This window comes from Lagopus leucura, unplaced genomic scaffold (assembly GCF_019238085.1).
Source record: "Lagopus leucura isolate 7727_CA_CO unplaced genomic scaffold, USGS_WTPT01 Super-Scaffold_797, whole genome shotgun sequence".
NCBI classification, from domain to species: Eukaryota; Metazoa; Chordata; class Aves; order Galliformes; family Phasianidae; genus Lagopus; species Lagopus leucura.
The window spans coordinates 1795889-1812856 of NW_024962259.1; the positions used below are offsets into that span (position 1 = coordinate 1795889).

Below are 16968 nucleotides of genomic sequence, written 5' to 3' on the forward strand. Positions count from 1 at the left end.
ATGCACACAGATGCTGTTCCCTGTATGTGCCCAGTGATATTTGCATTCACCATTGGAGTCAGCAGGAGCTGCATGAAGACACTCTGAGCCTTTGAAAATTAGGCTGATAAATCATGACACCAAATCCAGGAGTGTGTGTTACACACTGCTTAAAATATCCACTAAGATGCATGCTGTTTGCACTGGCTTTTGCTTATGCAATTGCATGTCAATTTGTGCATAAACATGAAGTACCTAATGATAAATAGTGATATGCTCTCTGTACGTTTAAAAAGCATTACAGTTGTGCTGATATGTGGATGCAAAAAGCTCAGTACTGCAAGTAGGTTAGGCAAACTTCATAGATGAGAATTTCAAAAAAGGAGAGGAGGAGACAGTCTTAAAACTGGGGTTCTCTGATGCCCAAATCCTTCTGCAAAATCATGCCAGTTCAGCCAGCTTAAAAAAAAAATATTATAAATAAATCTGCTAATGTTATTCAGACTTCAAAGATAACAACTTAAAAGTGAAGTCTGTCAATAAAGGGAGAAAACTAATAGGTTAGAATTAAAAAGAAAAATAAAGGAAAAATCGGATTAGGTCTTTGCTAATGATGTTCCGTAATTAGATATCCTTAATGGATGGGTTGAATAATATATTTGACTGTAACTTTAGTTTGTGGTAGACTACTGTGCCTGATTGCATTATGTCTGCAAAGGAAGAAGCAGCATTGCTTTTGCAGTAACTTCATTCTTCTCAAAGTGCTCTCATTTCTAAACTGATGAGAGGTCTCTCCATCTCCTTGTGCAGTGCTCCCTTGTTCCCTGCTTTCTCATGACGCCGATCCTTTGATGGAAAAGGATCCTGCTCCCATCTTCTCATCTGTGCAGCATCTTCTTTGGCCTCACATATTTTCAAGTTTTCTCTGCTGTCTAATGACTTATCCCTGACTGGCATCCCGTATGTTGTGATGTTCTTTATCTGCAGCCTAATTAAAGTAAAATATACACTGTCTGTGTCTGATTCAATTAAAAGGAATTGGACAGACTGGCCTCAGTGCTCTTCAAAGCGTTTCACTGGGCTGTCCTGTCCCTGCAGGATGACTTGTCATCTCTTGAGACAGAATCTTCTTGAAGAAAGATGGAACAAAATGCCAGGCTGCGTAACTAAAATTAGATCAAGATGTGTGTCTTTCTGCTCTAAGTTATTTAGTTCACTTTCTGTAATACCTTCTGCAGCCAAACTTGATTCACTCTCTTTGCATGAAGAAAGTGACTTTTCATTCTGCTGTTCACTTGATGTTGATGAGTGGTATTTTCCTTAAGTTCAGTGTAGTGCTCTTTTGCTGTCTGTGGTTAATTGATCATGCTTAAAAGACAGTAATTTATCCTTTTTTTACTCTCTCAAGCCCTTACTCTCCTCTTGTATTACACACCTGACCAAGAGGTCGCCTTTAATAGAAACCCACTGTTTCCCCCTACAGATGGTGTTCTGTGTCTTGCTGGAAGTTGTCTATGCAGAAGGTGGTGCCATTGGGTCCCCATTAACCACCTGCCAGTAGTTTGGAGCAGTCAGCCACCCTTCCTTCAGCTAAAACCATTTCACCCTGCTCATTTTTCATGTTTTTAGTGGCCAACAAAGTTTGTTGCAGCCTTCCTTTGAAGCGTGGTACAGGTGCACATAGTGAGAATGGATTTGTTGAGGTTCTGTTGATAGTTAATGCAGGAGAGCAAGGTGAAAAAACAACAAACAAGCAAATGGGAAAAGGCAGTGACACGCACAGCCGTATTCTCATTCTGCAGTCTCATTTATAGTCAACAGCTGCCCAGCAGACTTGAAATGTGATTGGTCTTGAAGCAAAAAAAGTGCTTTAACAGCATGGCTGAAGGCAGAGCTCCTTGTGAACTTCACTTCCTTGCACTGCCAGGTTTTCCTATGGGATATTTCCCTGTCCTGGCTGTGGTTGAGCCTGCTGCATCCAGAAAATGCTCTGCGGTTGCATCCAGAGATGCTGTGACTACACAGAAGTATTCCCCAATTTTCTTTAGAGGGTATTTAATCATCTTTTAAAACAAATTGAATTATTCTGTGGAAAAGCAAATCTTTTATTTGCTTATGATATCACAGAATGACAGAGAGAACAAATGGGAATTTTTGCTGGCAGTTTGGGTGACTCAGTGAGGGCTGATGGAGAATCTGTTAAGTGCTTCAAATTGAAGTTTGAGATTTAGCTACAAAATTCATCATCCCACCATAAAGAGGAAAATTTAGTTGCATTGTCAGTGCATAAGATGAAAATTTACTAAAGCTAGATGAGGAAATTCAATCTGAATTCTTTAAGAACCTGGAAACTATCAGCCAGCCAGTAATGAGGCAGCAAACGGAGAAGCCGACCCTTCGTATTAGCACAGCTTTTGGTGAGCTCCCTGCAAGCTTCTTACTGCTGCCTTTGTGTTTTCCAATTTCAGACTGATCTTATCAGAAAGCAGTGTATGGCATGTCAGGACGTGTTGTCCATCCTGCACCTCAGTCCTTGTGGCTTAATTCCCTGCTCTACCAATTAATTCATCCCACCACTTCTCTCCTGGCTATTTCCCCACCTCTTTATAAGGACAGAGATTTTCCTTCTCTAGGAGGAAGAAGTGAAGACAGGGAGAAAAATTTTCTAATCAAGAATAAATGGAATCTCTTCCTTAATAAGGGCTCCATTTGGGTTATTACAGTGAGATATTTCAGGCGTTCATTTTAAGGCCATCTGAGAAGATTGTAGCTTTGAAAGATACTGAATATTTAAAACGAGTGTTCTAAGATGTTCTGAATTCTCGAGGGGCAGATTAATAACTTCAAGCTAAAATATTTCAAAATAAGAAAGTTATATCCCAGCGAGTTTTTTGCCTGCTTAAAATAACCCAGCTGTGAAACTGGAAGTATGTGGTACCAAGTGTTCTTTGTTCAGGGTTTAAAAATAATTCAAAACCCCAGAGATCTGGAAGCAGATGTCTTTGCTTCAGAAGGCCCCAACAATGGGAGTATCTCACTCTCAGCATGCTGATTTCCTATTCACACGGACCCCATTTATGCACAGCAAAGTTTCTTTTTCCAGGGCTTCACAGAAATAGGAGTTTCTTTGGTTTAGTTTTTGTCGCACAGTGTGTGCTTGGGTTGATTGCTGTTCCGTCTGATTCCAAGATGGACCACAGGGAGCTCAGCCTGAATGCCAGCAGGGTGTCCCCAGGCTTCCAACCACAGGCTGGCTCCTGCCTGGCCCCATCTCACGTGCTGGGCTCAGCACATGCGTTACGCTGGGAAGCAGCAATGAGCAGTGAGCATCTCCCACGGGCTCTCTCATTTGATCTTTGTTCCTGGCCAGATTTCTTCTCTAACGATCCTGCTGCCTTCGGAGGCTCCATACAGATGCTCCCCTCTTTGAACTGAAGTCACATTTTTTATAGGTTGCCATTTTAACCCACAGTTCTCAGGATAAATTACCACTTTGTTGGATTGTCTGCTTCTTCTGGATTGTTTATTTCATAACGCTGGGGGCAGGACAACCAACCCAGTAGTATGTGAACATAATTATATGTTTTAGCAATAAAAGCTGTAGGTAAAGATTTAACACAAATGCTTCTTTGACAATACAATAATTAATATTTCTTGTGTTTTTCTTCTGTAGCTTTTCATTGTTCATTTTTCAGCCTGCAGTTTGCACCTCTATCAATGCATATATATTCTTCTCCACAGCGGAGCTCTTTTAAACACAGAATCTCAGTAAAGAAACATTCCATGTTCTTATTTCAGACATTATTTCACTCTGTGTATTCAGCACTTCTTTGCTAAACAGAGAGAGCTTTGATTAAAAAGTACCCACTGATTCACAGACGTTGATTAGACAGACATGAAGATGTTATCCTGTTGTTTTTTTATGCAGTTACTTGGTGCAGTGTCAGGACAAGCTGAAAATAAACTCTTATTAAATTCTGTTAAATTAACGATATGTAATTTGCTTTCAGGGAAAGACTTGAGTGACTCTCAGAGAAAAGAAAAAGGAGGTTTAGTTCAGCAGACAGCAGTCATCCCTGTGAGCTGCTGGCTCAGCTTTGTGCAGCAGAGCTGCTCTGCATGGGGAAACAGGGATGCGGGGATGCAGGGATGCAGGGGAGTGAGGCTGCTCCCTCCTGCAGCCTCTGAGACAGCTGTGCCAGGGCTCACAGCTGAGCAGCACATCACTGTCAGGCCGGGAGCTGTAGTTTCAGGTGTGCTTTAATCCAGAGGGACCTGGGATGTGCCGTTTTTACCTGCTGCTTGTTTGGGGGAAAGGTTCTTTTAGAGAATCAGCACTACTTGTTCTAAGAGATGTAGTTAGATTTGTCTCACTGAGAATACAGAATTTTGATGGAGTTTCATGTATTTGGTTCTGTGCTTTTGGGAAATTAGTTTCACAGGAAGTGGACTATTCATTTGCACTGTAAAATCAAAGCTTTGAATATGTTGCAAGTCCAACAAGTCCATGGACTGCTACCTACTTTCCATGCTGTTTCCATTGCAGGCCATCAGAGATGCCATGTAGGGTCCTGACATTCTAAAAGGAAAAAAAACCAAAACAACTCACAACACAATATTGCCTATTGTATTGAGATACCATAACATATCTGCAATGATGATGCGCGTGGGGTTTGAAACCCACTGCACTTTGGCAATGTGCAGAGAAATGCTGAGTGTTCAAGTGCAGAAGAAGCTCAAACTGCCTCAAAGTCCCACCTCAGTGCTGTGGGCATTGCTGGAGGAGCAGCTGCTGAAGCAAAAGAACAGGATGAAGGATGAAGGATGGGATACAACTTTAAACCCACCTAGATGGTGGCCTCTAGTCACCATCCATTGATCACGAGCCCAGATGGATGGCAAAAGAAGCAGAGCTGGAATGTCACAGTGCCCTGTGTACTTGGTAAAAACAAGTGCACAGCTGCTGGATTTCATATATGAATTAATCTTTCTCCACTGTGCATGCTGCTTGCATTGAAGGTTTGAGAACTTCTGGTCTTGTGGTGGTTTGTTGAATGAGACTTCAGTTATCTGCTCTTTGTTAGATAAAATGTAGTGTAATATAAAAAGGAAGAACGAGAGATGAGAGAATCCTGCAACGATGCCTGAAGCAGCTCTGTGAGATGGGCAGCTCTGATCCATCCGACCTGATCAAACCTGCTGAGATTCCATTCCCTTCCTCTCCTCTGTGGTGACAGAAGGGTTGCCAGCCCAAGGGCTGCACACCTCTGTGCAATACATGCGTGCTTTCCAGATGCATTTGGTTTTGCTAATGTTTCAGATAAAAAGGAAAGGGGGAGACCTTTTGCATTCTTTTGAGGGGGTTTGGGGTTTTAGAACAAGATTGCTTGAAAAATCTTCAGAAGAATGGATAAGCAGCATCTCCTGTGTGAGGGAGCCTGCCATGGCATGGTGGAAGGCAGCTCCACGTGGCCTTTGTGAGTGTCCAGATGTCTGTAAGACTTTTTCTGTGCCTGGCATCAGCTGCTAACTGCGCTGTGCTGAGCCCAGTTGCACTCTCCATAGGACAATGTATTTTGGAACATGGGCTGTTTGGCAAGCTCAGCTTTTACTCTGTTTGGAAAGGACTTTTAGATTCAAGAGAGACATTACCATGAAAGTAAAACATCTCTCGGTGCTTCAATAGAAGCTTTCCAAGCGGATAACGCAGCGCTGAGTGCCTGCCCTGTGCACAGGGGAAGGGAGGCTGCTGCAACTGCTTCTGTGTTATAAAGAAAAGCATTGGGTGAATGCAGCACGGAGCTTCTTCTCTGTGTACTTAAACTTTGATTAAGCCATAGTAAAAGCCTGTTGTCGATGCCTTGCTGCTGCAGTCGCCTCATTTGTTGTGCCTGACATGAAATATGTTAAAAATGAAAAATAATGAAGCAAGACCTTGCTCTGTCATGCTTAAAGGAGCTGTGGGAGTAGGATGGAATGGGACTTGATAAATTAATGATGCTAAGTGCTGAAGGAAAATGGAAAAGTGATAAATGTAAGTAGAGAGGTGCCAATCTGCAGGGCTGTGATTGACGAGCCAGGCACATAGGTAATGGCAGAAATGGTGGGCAAGGATATAAAGGAATGCATTGAATTTAAAGCAGTTGGGTGAGTTTGGGACCAACAATTAACTGTGCTCAGCAGAACAGTGAATTAATTCTATAGAAAAGCATGTGTTTAACAAAATACATTTGTTTAAATCGCTTTTATAAATATGTTTATTTTAGGGAAGATATGATCTTATAAATATTTAACATTATTCCAGTTTTTTATCTTCCAACCATGTGTTTTGTTTTACTGCAAGCTGAACCTTCTCCCATCTGACATTTGTGGTGAAACTTCATTTTTGTTTGAAACTGAAGTGGTATTATTTGTGTTTTTCAATTCACATTTTCTTAAATAATGCATTGTCATAGATTTCTATGCCAAGTTCAATCAGCCGTGATCAATCTGGTGCTTTTTTTGTGCTTTCTCTGCTCCTGTTTTGCCTTAGTCATAAAAACCCAAGGGCACCTTAGTTAATTTTAAGCTGAAGCCCATTGCATGCTGACTGGGGGAGAGAGCAGTGACTGAGGGCCTGGGTATCAATAAGGCAATTGGCTTAGGAGCAGAAGAGCCTCCCCAGTTGGAGGGCGAGCTTCATTTCATATTTCTTGCAGCTCAGAATGATGCATTAGATCAGGCTGTACCTCCGTGCCTTGCCTGCACACACACAGTAGTGGGATTGCTGGCTGCTGGGCAGGGATGATGACGTGCATCATGCAGGTCATGGCTGGTAATCCTGGTGCCAGATAAATCAGAACTTCCTTCTTATGAATGTCAGCTCCCCTGCAACTTGTCTGTCTTAGCCTTAACTTCTTAACAACAGCATTCTGTCACAAATTGTTGGATGACTTCTTTCAATCAGCAGATCTCTGAAGAGCAGCCTTGCAGTTCTCCACAACTGGTTTGCAGAGAATGGCCAAACAGCTCATGCTCAGTGTGGAGCTGGACTCGAGTGTTGTTCCTGGGGCCAAACAGCTGTAAGGCCACGATTCGTGTTTGACTGAAGTGAGGTTTATGCTTCTTTGTCACGACCCATTGTATTACACATTCTTTATTTGCTCATCTCCACCGCGAGTTTGTGGAGATGCCCTGGGTCTAATCAGGGCTACAGGAGCTGCTTCATGCTTAGCCCTATGCCTTCCCAAGTCTTGTCCCCTCCTTTTCATGCAGATTTCCTGCATGACTGAGTAGTCTTGCATCTCTGTGGCCAGAGGACATTTTGCATCGTTATTATAGTTTTGTCATGCAGAGATGGCACTCATTAGGCAATGCAGGAGAACGCTGTGTCTACTTGATACAGTACATCTTTATTTCTTTAACTAGATAAAGCATTTAGTATGAATCTGAAATTCTTCAATTTTTTTTTTCTTTTCAAAATCAAACTGCCATTGAGGAGCAGTGCATAAAACATACTTCTCTACGTATGAAATTCTCATTATGAACTGCACTGGCAGCATTTGTGTTACAGCTTCAACCAACTTCATGCTAATTGCATTATATTGGAATCTAGTAACTATTATAGACATTACAGTGGTTTTATCTGAAACCATTTGTGTCCTTTGAACGTTCATCTGGAGGCAGTGCATGAATGCCTGGGATGGTGAGGAGGGGTTCTGTGGGCTGCCCAGTTTCTAAATGTATATCTGCTTTGCACTGACTGTTTTTCTGGGTTCCACAATGGAGGCACTCTGCTGCAGAAGGGTTTTTCCCACATCTTTTGTATTTTATTTTATCTGCAATCTAAAAAGCAAAACAAAACAAGGAAAACACTTTGAATTTCCTTCAGGTTCTTACCGACAGCCTGCAAATGTGTGCCTTCTTCAGGCTGGGTGCTCCAGAAGGCTGCATACACATTTTAAAACGTTCCTTCTTCATGTGCTCCTGCAGGCTTGACCAGTGCTAGCCCCATTTGTTTTCTAAGACACTTTGTTTTCTTTCCTTGTTCCTCATGTCAGTCTTCTACGTGTTTATCATGTTACATTTTTATTTTTAGCAGGATTAATATTGTGCAATTCCATTTGTACTTGGGATTAATTTTAATAATTGTTTTCCATGCAGCCTTACAAAGGCTTAGCTAGCAGCACCACAAAAAGCCTCTGCTGATCCGCATACTGGGATTACCGAGGAAGGACAGTTTCTTTCCTGACTCTTTTCAAACATTACATTACTTGCAGTTTAGGGAAAATGCAATTATTCTGCTCTCCTACATGCCAGGCGATTTCCATAGAGGTGCTTTACGTAACCCCTGACCGACCGTGGCACTGTAGGACCTTCGAGGAAGGTGATTTAACATCCTGCTAAATCTTTTCTCCCCTCAGCGATGGCATCAGTGCCCAGAGATCAGGGCTGTCTCCACGTGCAGAGGGCACTGCCCAAGTGCTCGTTGCAGGGCTTCCTGCTGCATGTGGCCTGAGTGCTGCAAAACAGGAGAGCCAGCATGGAAAAGCTTTCCCTCGCTTAAGAGAAAGTCATTTATTCGTTTCTCTTTCTTCATTCTTTGTCTGATGTTCCTGGATCTGCATTTTCTGTATAAAACTGACCCCATAGCACTCAAGGCAATGAGCTTCACAAGCAGTGTATGGCAGCGTTTAGGATGTGGTTAATTTGCACTGGCTGGGGGATCGAATGCCAAACAGAAGTAAGGGGAGAAGTGTGCAGAAGGGTTTGGCTTATAGGAATGTGAGGAACACAAGGGGCAGAGCTGCTGGGATGTGCCACACATCCGTGGAAGTTCTTCCTTGGTTTGTGCCTTATGCTGCCCATTAATGGGAGGTTACAGTGCATCTGGTGACATCCCCACTCACTGCAGTGCTTCCCGGAGCTGTGCAGCCTTCAACCCTAGGCCTTACAGGGGAATGTTCTTTCTCACAAATGATTTCTGAGAAACAAGAAGCAGCAGGCCGAGCTCGCCTTCCTTCTTTGGGAGCGCTCAGCTACTTTGGAGCAATGGCGTGAGATCTGGGGAGCTCCTCTGGCATCAGCAGCCTTGAGAAAAACGCCTTCATTAGAGAAGGAGCGGGAGGAGTGCTGCTTTCTCCAAGTGGTGTCTGTGGAATGCTCTCAGAATGGGCAAACTCAAAAGATGCAATGTAGAAGTGTTCCTCAAAGGTTCAGGGAGGTCTTTGTGCATCTCCATCATTTCCTTCTGCTTTGAACAGCGCTGAGTTAATTGCCAGATATTAAATATTTATAGATGATATCACGGAGCGTTGCTGCACGCTGCAGGCTCTCCCCTGATGCCACTGGGCTGCCAACAGCTCCCTGCTCTGCTGCTCACAGCCCTGCTTCCTTACTGGGCTTGGTTAGCAAACCACACAAAGGCCAAACACAGCCCTGGGGACTGCAGGTTTGTGTCAGCTCCTGGTTTTCATCCAGCTGGGCTTCGTCCATGGTCACAATGAAGCATTTTCCTCCCCAAGTGCTAACCCTGAGTTTGAGTTCTAAATCACAAGTAATGCTGCTGGAGAGCTGGGAATCAAGAGACTGTGCTAAAAGATTGCCCTTCTTTTCCAGGTTTATTGTGCACTGATAACTTTTTTTTTTACAGTTTTAGTATTGCCTCCTGAATTTTTACATCCACAGATATATGGTAACTTCTACAGTGCTGTGTATAAATGCTGTGTTGGCACTGCAAGGGCAGGATTGGGGACAAAAGCTGTGTCATAGCATTTGTACAGCCAGCCTTCGTAGGTTTTTTGCTTTAGCTGGGACTACTGACTTTTTCAAAAGAGAACATTCTGACTTTGCTATAGAAAACATACTGCATGCTCTATAAATACCAACGAGTCTAATGTCTCTATATTCCTTGGTCTACTAAATTTAATGTGCTTGAATTGCTTTTTTGAAGAAGGGTTATTTAGACATATGGAAAAACATCTGTTCAAGGCATAAATAAATAGTGTTTCAGTGGTTATACAATTCAAAAGACCATTCAAGGACTGCATGCCTCAGTCCCTACTGGGATGGGGTGAGGTATGAAAGCGGCATTTCCACATCCAGGTGCAGGTTTGGGACCAGCATGTGTCTGCATCAAACCCCTCCGTTGTTAATGGCATTTGTGTCTCTGGAGAACACTGAAGATGACACATTGCTCCTTGGATTTCGCTTTCCATACTCAGGAAATACTCTCCTCCAGCACAGAAGTTAGTGGCTTCACGTTTAGATCTTGACCATGAGTTGATATATGTGTGTAGTAAACCTTCCTGCCCTGCAGCAGTGCATCCAGCAATGGAAATGCCTTGGGAGCACTGAAGCACGTGGGTGCTGCTGAGAGCAGGGGGGAAGCCAACGTCCTCCATAGGTAGGTGGGGTTTGGTGAGGGTGGGCAGGGGGCAGTGGGCTCTGCGAGCACCATTCACAGTTTGTAGGGGAAAACAGAATTCTGCACTAGGAGGAAGCGTGGGACATGCAAACCAGTCATGAGTCGGTGCCATATGTATCAGAACAGCTCAAGGGCTTAGCAGCTGAATAAGGACTTTTAAGCCACTTTTTGGAGTCTTAACAGAGCAAAAAAGATGTGGACATCTGTGATGGCTTCTGAAAAAATGTGCTTGGAGTCACTCCCACTCTCTCCTGCCTTAATTCTGATTATTTCTTGGATAAATGTGTTTTGCTTGCCTGCATGAATAGCGTGCAAGCTACAGCAGATGTTGAGCTGTTTGACCTGATGCCTCTGCTCTTGGGGTCACTGCTTTTACAGAGAAACCAACGGATTTCAAGTTGGGTTGGTTTTCAGCCTTTATCTCATTTCATTTTCTGTTTAAATTAGTGAAAGAAGGATAATGTGAGCTCCAGCCGAGGGTTTTGGGGAAAAAATGTAAATCGTATCATCTCTGGGATGAGCAAGTTGGCAGATACTGAAATTTTTAAAACCTGATGAGAAGATATTGTACATAAATGCATTAATGTAGTTGGCATGCAACCTGATGTCCCACAGTCAAATGACATCAACATCCCTGCTTTGTGCTAAGTCCTTTATCACATTAATGAGGCACTCCACCTAACTGCATCTCAGCACCATTGGAAAGCACAGAAACTGCATTGTTAATTCTAATATTAAACAATTCAGCAAGGGAATTTGTTTAAATTACTTCCCCCATCTGATCAACGTGAAACTCTACATTGTGAGAAGCGATCGAAGTGTGAAGGTGTACCTGGTGTTTAAAAGGGTATATGTCCAATATCAAATGCATGAATAAAGTGAATAAATACTAAATGACTTTCGATGCATATACAGCTGTGCCACTGTCTTCCCAGTACTCCTTTTGAATCCACATCACCAGCATCTCTAGTCCATCCTAAAACATTTCCATGCCAGAAGAATAGGAACAAAAGGCAGCCATCAGTGGATTTGATGACCAGTTGTATCTTTTAATTAAAAGTAATAATTTAGTGTGAATTCCAAGAGAGCACTGAAAAATCTGCCTTTCAGTTATATTTGAACTGTGGGGAAGCTTTCTTCTATAAAAGTATGGAGGTAGAAATGGTTGGTTAGTAACTGTCAGTATTGACTAAATACAATTTTCCTTCTTAGCCCACCTTCTGGAATCTTTTCCTATTAATAAGAAGTAAAAGTGGTCTTCAGTAACAGTCTGAAAAATGGAATCTGAAAACGTTCTCAAATGAAACACAAGTTTGCCCGAGGATGGTGTGGGATGAGCGTGGGATTTATTTCTACTCAGAGGAAACACACCACCTTCTCAGATATGTTTTATTAACTTGGCAATGGCTTGGGGAACTTGGAGCTCTTTTAAGTGAAACAGGAGTGGTGCAGATTGGGGTGGGCTCAGCCCATTGGAGCCGTGTTGCTTCCTGGGGGAATGAGGAAGGATGCAGGATTTGGTGTTCCTGCTCCGGCAGGAGATGTCTGAGCTCACCGTGCGTAGAGCAGCCCGTGTTTCCAGTGCGTATCCTTAATACATCTCCCCTTCTGTCCTTAGTAGAGCCTCCATTTATGCCACTGGATTTTATCTTTTTTAGCCTGTGTGACTTTGATTTAAATTCCTTCTGAAAAATCCATGTCACCCAGAAGATGCTCAATTATGACAGTAGGGGTGTAGCAGCACAGAGCCACAGAATCAGCATCAGAGTTGGTCTTGAACACATAGTTCTAGTGACACAGTGAAACTTTGGAGTCTTCTACTATGAAAGGACATCAGTAAGTCATAATACAACGCTGCTTTGTCTATAAAATGCCCACGGCTGCAGCCTCACGTGAGGCTTTTTGTATGTTTTATACTGAAAAGCAAAGCAATGATTTAATGCCTACAAAATTACAGTGAGTTCAGTGTGCTATCAGTGGGAATAAATTGCTGATCAAAAGGGAGATTTTAAAAGGAATTTGTCGGCATCGTGCTCATAAGCTGTTTTGTAACGTGCCGAAGCACAGTTTGACATTTGCAGCTGGTTAGCTGCGTGCTTTCAATTATTTCCCACTCCCATCTTTGATCCCGAAAAAGGACGGAGTGGTTTCTGTCCAAGAAGTGGTGGTACTGCTGCAGTAGGGCACACAGTAAGACACAGCCATGCAATTCTGCTTCCTTCTGCTGGAGCTGGAGCAGCAGCTGTGAGTCAGGGCAGGGCTGGAAGGGTTCTTCTGCACACATATTGGGGCATGGACCAGTTTCTGAGTTCCTGCTCGAATTTTGGGGTTCCTTTCTCAAGGCATCCCTCTGTGTGCACCACATTGCCATGGGTGCCCGCCTCTCCAGAAGCGTGTCTTAGCTTTGAGGCCAGTCCTTTCCAATTTAATTATAACACACTGCGTCCTGCTCTCCTTACAGAAAGTTGGAATTGTCCTAATAAAAGCAAAACATTCACTTTTCAGTTTTAATACAGCCTGTCATTCATCGCTGCTGAACAATTGCAGTGGCAATGCTTTTCCAATTGCCACTTTCTTAATTTTGATGGGTTTTGGAAACAGAAGTGGGTTTTCCCTTTGGAGTTTCACAATTAATCTACGCCAGGTTTAGTGCAAAGTTCAATTCTCTTGCAAATAGCAGCCATTATTTGGCAGTTCATCTGTCATATCCTGGCTTGGCTCCCCATGTTTACTATGAAATATGACTGCCAGCAACACTTTGGGAATTATTTAAAGTTTGCATTGATTAAAAGGAGATATTTGAAAAAAAAAATCTGCAGGATCTTACCTCTGGCTCAGTGGTTTACCTCTGCTGAGCAGCTCTGACAGAAAGCAGTGTTATTTCCTCAGTTATGCACTAAATGCGTATTTAATATTTGAAAATGTTGCACTGCATTAACAATTAAGAAGTGATAATTGCAGCTAATAATACAAGTAATTAAGTGGTGGTGGCAAAATAATTATTATTACTAATATGGATTACAGTTAAAGTGTAAACTGTGGACATGAGAAGCCCATGTTGATACAGGGAACAACGTGAGTGCTTTATCACCTGGCCTCTCAGCTTTCTATGTTCATTTTCAGACTTGCTCGCAAAAGAATAATTTGATGTTTGGTATTCTTAAATTTACCAAAATTAAAGCATGGGCTTGGAACAGAAAATAGGATGAAATACTGACGAAGAAACTTCTCTCTTATTTGTTAGCCTTTAGAATGTTCTGAATGTTTTATCATTTCCTTCTATTAAAGAGACTTAAATAGCTGGTTTCCTCCATGCAAGGATTCCATTTCAGCAGTAGTTTCAGTTCTATTTTTCTTTGACCTCTGACTTTCTGTGCTGTGACTAGAAGAAGCAATTTTGTGTATAGAGGATAATAAGATATCATAGTCACAACATACTGGCTCTTAAAAACACATTATATATACATATCTTTTCCCTCTTTCAGTACATTATACTCATAAATGCCACTTATGTCATATATTAAACAGAACTATAAAGATCTCCTTATTCAGCACCATTAGGAGCTGTGATTTGTGTCCTTCTTAGCAACAGACATGCTAACAAAAATGATGTTTAAGGATATATGTTTGAAAGGCAACAAATTTCCGATGAGTCTTGTTTGTAAATACAAAATCAAGGCACAATTTAGCTTGAAAAGGTGCTTCGAATTGTTTGACAGGCACATTTATGGTGGAAGTCAGGTCCTCAGATAACCATTCACTAAGGCAACGTTCCCATGACCCCACACCCATTGGCTGTATCACTAATGAATAATGGAAGAGACGTTCTGCGGAGCGTTTTGAATGCCACTCCATGCAGGTTGCCTGTGTTTACAACATAAATGTGGTTGTTAGCAGTTTGCATTTCGTATCTCAGGCTGTGTAATAAGCAGAGCTATTGAAATCCAGTGTCAATTTGAATTCTTGATGGTAGGGCTGTACAGATTACCTGGATAACAGCCATATTCTGTGTGTGCAGTGACAACTACCGCTTATAGAGTCATCCTAGAGCTTAGAATCAGTGCAGAAAAGAACACGGAAGTGCTTACCAAAGCAAGCAAACAAAAAACCTTCACAAAGTATCACAGTACTACATTATGAAGGCAAGATTTTGCCTTTTCATTGTTGTGTGTTCAGTATGTTCAATAAAATTACCGTTGGGAGTTCCCAAACTTCTCGAGAAAGCGCTCATAGCAGAAGAGCCTTATGTTTCTGAGGAAGGAGTTGGCAGCTTTTCCATTTTGTATAATGTGTACTTTCCTTTGATTCATCCTGAAAGCTTTTCTTGGCAAGTTGCTAGCTTAGTTTGGTTTTGATGACAATTTAATAATTCTTTTCTACTGTGGAGCTGTGTTAATACCAATATAAACTGTAAGCAGAAGAAAACTCTCTGAGCCCTCATTTTGCAGTTGTATTTGTTGGGATGTTTTAATGCATGAAGGACCTGGTACTGCATCACTTCCATTCCCTGCCAATGCATGAGGCTGTGAAAGTCCAAAGGAAAAAAGAATGCTTGCAAAGATTGGTTTCAAACTTGGTTGTATTTTTTTTTTTCAATGGAGAAGAGCTGCATCTCTTCCCAGGTCTGATGAAGATTGTGCTGCAACAGCTTTGACTGAAATGCAGACCTAAATTGTGCTTCCCAAATTTGTATCAAACCATACAGGTGGGGCTGGAGGCAGTCCTGAAGTCCTGATCCAAATGCACTTCTCAGTTCTCTGAAGGGGACCTCTTCCATTGGAGGGACAGCAAATGGATTTTATATATATAATAATATAATAATAAATTGACCTGTCTTCAGTGTTTGTTTTTAAGGGATTTGGGTGCATTCCATTTCACCAGCCAGAAATTAAAAACCGTTTCCAAGCTGCCGGTGGCCTTAAAATGTCCTCACTATAAATTTCTCTGCTGGAAAATCAGACAGGAATAGCAGTCTCTGTAAAATATTTACTATGTGCCAAGTTAGAATTTGTTCTCTTTCATCTGCAATAATGTAAGTGATAAATTTGCAGCGTTTCAAGATGATCCCATCTTAAACATCCTGGTTTTACAGTCATTTTACTGCATTTCAGATTAGCCCCTTAACAAACTGCTGCTTCTCTTCTGCCGTATTTTGTGTCGTCATTGAAGAGCAGTGATGATAGATTGTAAATAAACAGATGACAGATGACAGTCCAGCCACAGGAGGAATGCCGTCATTGTGTTTTATGTTTATGTGCAGTCAGTAAATGGCAGTTTTAGTGTAGATGAATCATAGGAACAAGCCTCAGCTCGCTAAACTGACATATTCTTTCTGACAAAACCAAAGCAAAAGAAATATAAGAGCTGAGCACTAAAACTGTGGCCAATATATCAACAGTCTTGTAAGGGTTATGAATAAGATATAGTATTTATTTTTTGGCAGAGTTGGAGGATTTTCAGTGTTTGAAGTGCTGCATTAAAGATGCTCCAATCTTATTTCCTATGACTCGTGTATCTTTCTGTCTATCCCGTAGGACCCCAGGAGCAAGCACAAATTTAAGATCCACACCTATGGGAGCCCAACCTTCTGTGACCACTGTGGGTCCCTCCTTTATGGGCTCATACACCAAGGGATGAAATGTGACAGTAAGTTCAGTTTTGCTTTGTTACCAAACCGTACTTTTGAAAGCATGTGGAAACACCTCATAACAACTTTTTCTTTTCAATGGAAAATACCATTTCAAATGTCAGCTATTTATAGGACTGTTGTATTTCAAGTGGATATTTCAGTCGAATAATAATAATCTCATGAAAACCTCTTCTGTTGCTGCAAAAGTGCTGCATGGACTTTGATACGAGAGGAGTGCATTTGCTGTTGCTTTTGAGGAAACCTGTTTCAGGAGTGGGTGGATGAACACGCAGTTGAAAACTGGCATTTCAGTTCATGTGGCAGCCAAGATCCAGTATTTCCCTTGTGTTTCATTTGTCTTGGAAGTCTGCTGCACCAAATTCTAATGACTTAAACCCAAATCCCTTCATGGCTGCTGCTGGCAGAAGTGCTCTGTTTTCTCAGGCATATTCCCAGAAGGTCTTTATTCTGTTTTTACTTTTTTTCTTGCACTTCATTAATATATTCAAGTGTCTGAAGTGGATTATTTTCTTCAGTGTTTCATTCACTGTCCACAAAATGTATTGCAGGATGAAAACTAGCCATGTTGGTCAGTCAGAAAGCATTTGGCTGTAATCTGCAAATGTTGCCAGCAATTAGACATAGTAATCTTAACTTTCACTCTGCTCAGTGTTTGCTGTGGAATCATATTATTAGTTTCTCACAGCTATCTGAAACGCTTCTGTATCCACAGCGTGTGATATGAATGTGCATAAGCAATGTGTGATAAACGTCCCGAGCCTCTGTGGCATGGATCACACTGAGAAAAGGGGAAGGATTTATCTGAAGGCTGAAGTCACTGGTGACAAACTGGAAGTAACAGGTAAACGACTCGTTTTGAAACGTGGCAGGATTTTTAAGGGTGTTGTATTCACTGTGAGCTGATGTGCTTTGGTCAACATCTTTTGGGCACTTT

General features: G+C 41.9%; 1 protein-coding gene across 2 annotated transcripts in view; it reads left to right on the plus strand.

The window, feature by feature from the left end:
* Positions 1-16968, plus strand: part of PRKCA (protein kinase C alpha) — a 115821-nt gene that overhangs the window by 55247 nt on the left and 43606 nt on the right. Inside the window, exons 4-5 of one of the 2 annotated variants that reach the window (XM_042865015.1) lie at positions 15919-16030; positions 16747-16875. In XM_042865015.1, coding sequence (XP_042720949.1) covers positions 15919-16030; positions 16747-16875 — 241 coding nt within the window. Of the gene's footprint in view, positions 1-15918; positions 16031-16746; positions 16876-16968 lie in introns of those variants that run through there. The other variant, XM_042865016.1, reaches the window with a different exon arrangement.